Genomic DNA, 279 nt, shown 5'->3' with positions numbered 1-279 from the left:
GACCCTACCACTCACACAGTGTAGGCTCATTCCGTGGTCAATTAGCATCCCGGCCCCGGGGCTCCCGCCACCACCACACACACACCTGGCCCTCCCAAGACCCTCGTGGTGGGTACCTGGAGTCGGTCTGTGACGCGATGTCCTGCGAAGACGGTGCCAAAGCCCCCCTTACCGAGAAGGGGGCCGAGTTGGTACTCGGCCTCGAACGCTTCCCGATCCTTGCCTCCTACGCAGGCGGAGGCAAGGAAGTCAGGGTCGCGGCGTGCTAAGGCTGGCCGC

At 64.9% G+C, this 279-nt stretch overlaps 1 protein-coding gene across 1 annotated transcript in view; it reads right to left on the bottom strand.

Annotated features, from left to right (window-relative positions):
- Nucleotides 1-279, bottom strand: part of PIM2 (Pim-2 proto-oncogene, serine/threonine kinase) — a 9,286-nt gene that overhangs the window by 5,542 nt on the left and 3,465 nt on the right. Inside the window, exon 2 of the mRNA XM_010860054.1 lies at nucleotides 117-271. Within this exon, the coding sequence (XP_010858356.1) occupies nucleotides 117-271 (155 nt within the window). The remainder of the gene's footprint in view (nucleotides 1-116; nucleotides 272-279) is intronic.

This window comes from Bison bison, unplaced genomic scaffold (genome assembly GCF_000754665.1).
Source record: "Bison bison bison isolate TAMUID 2011002044 unplaced genomic scaffold, Bison_UMD1.0 scf7180017461887, whole genome shotgun sequence".
In the NCBI taxonomy this organism is placed as follows: domain Eukaryota; kingdom Metazoa; phylum Chordata; class Mammalia; order Artiodactyla; family Bovidae; genus Bison; species Bison bison.
The sequence above is the reverse complement of the archived record's forward strand: the minus strand, read 5'-3'. Positions and strand labels throughout refer to the sequence as shown.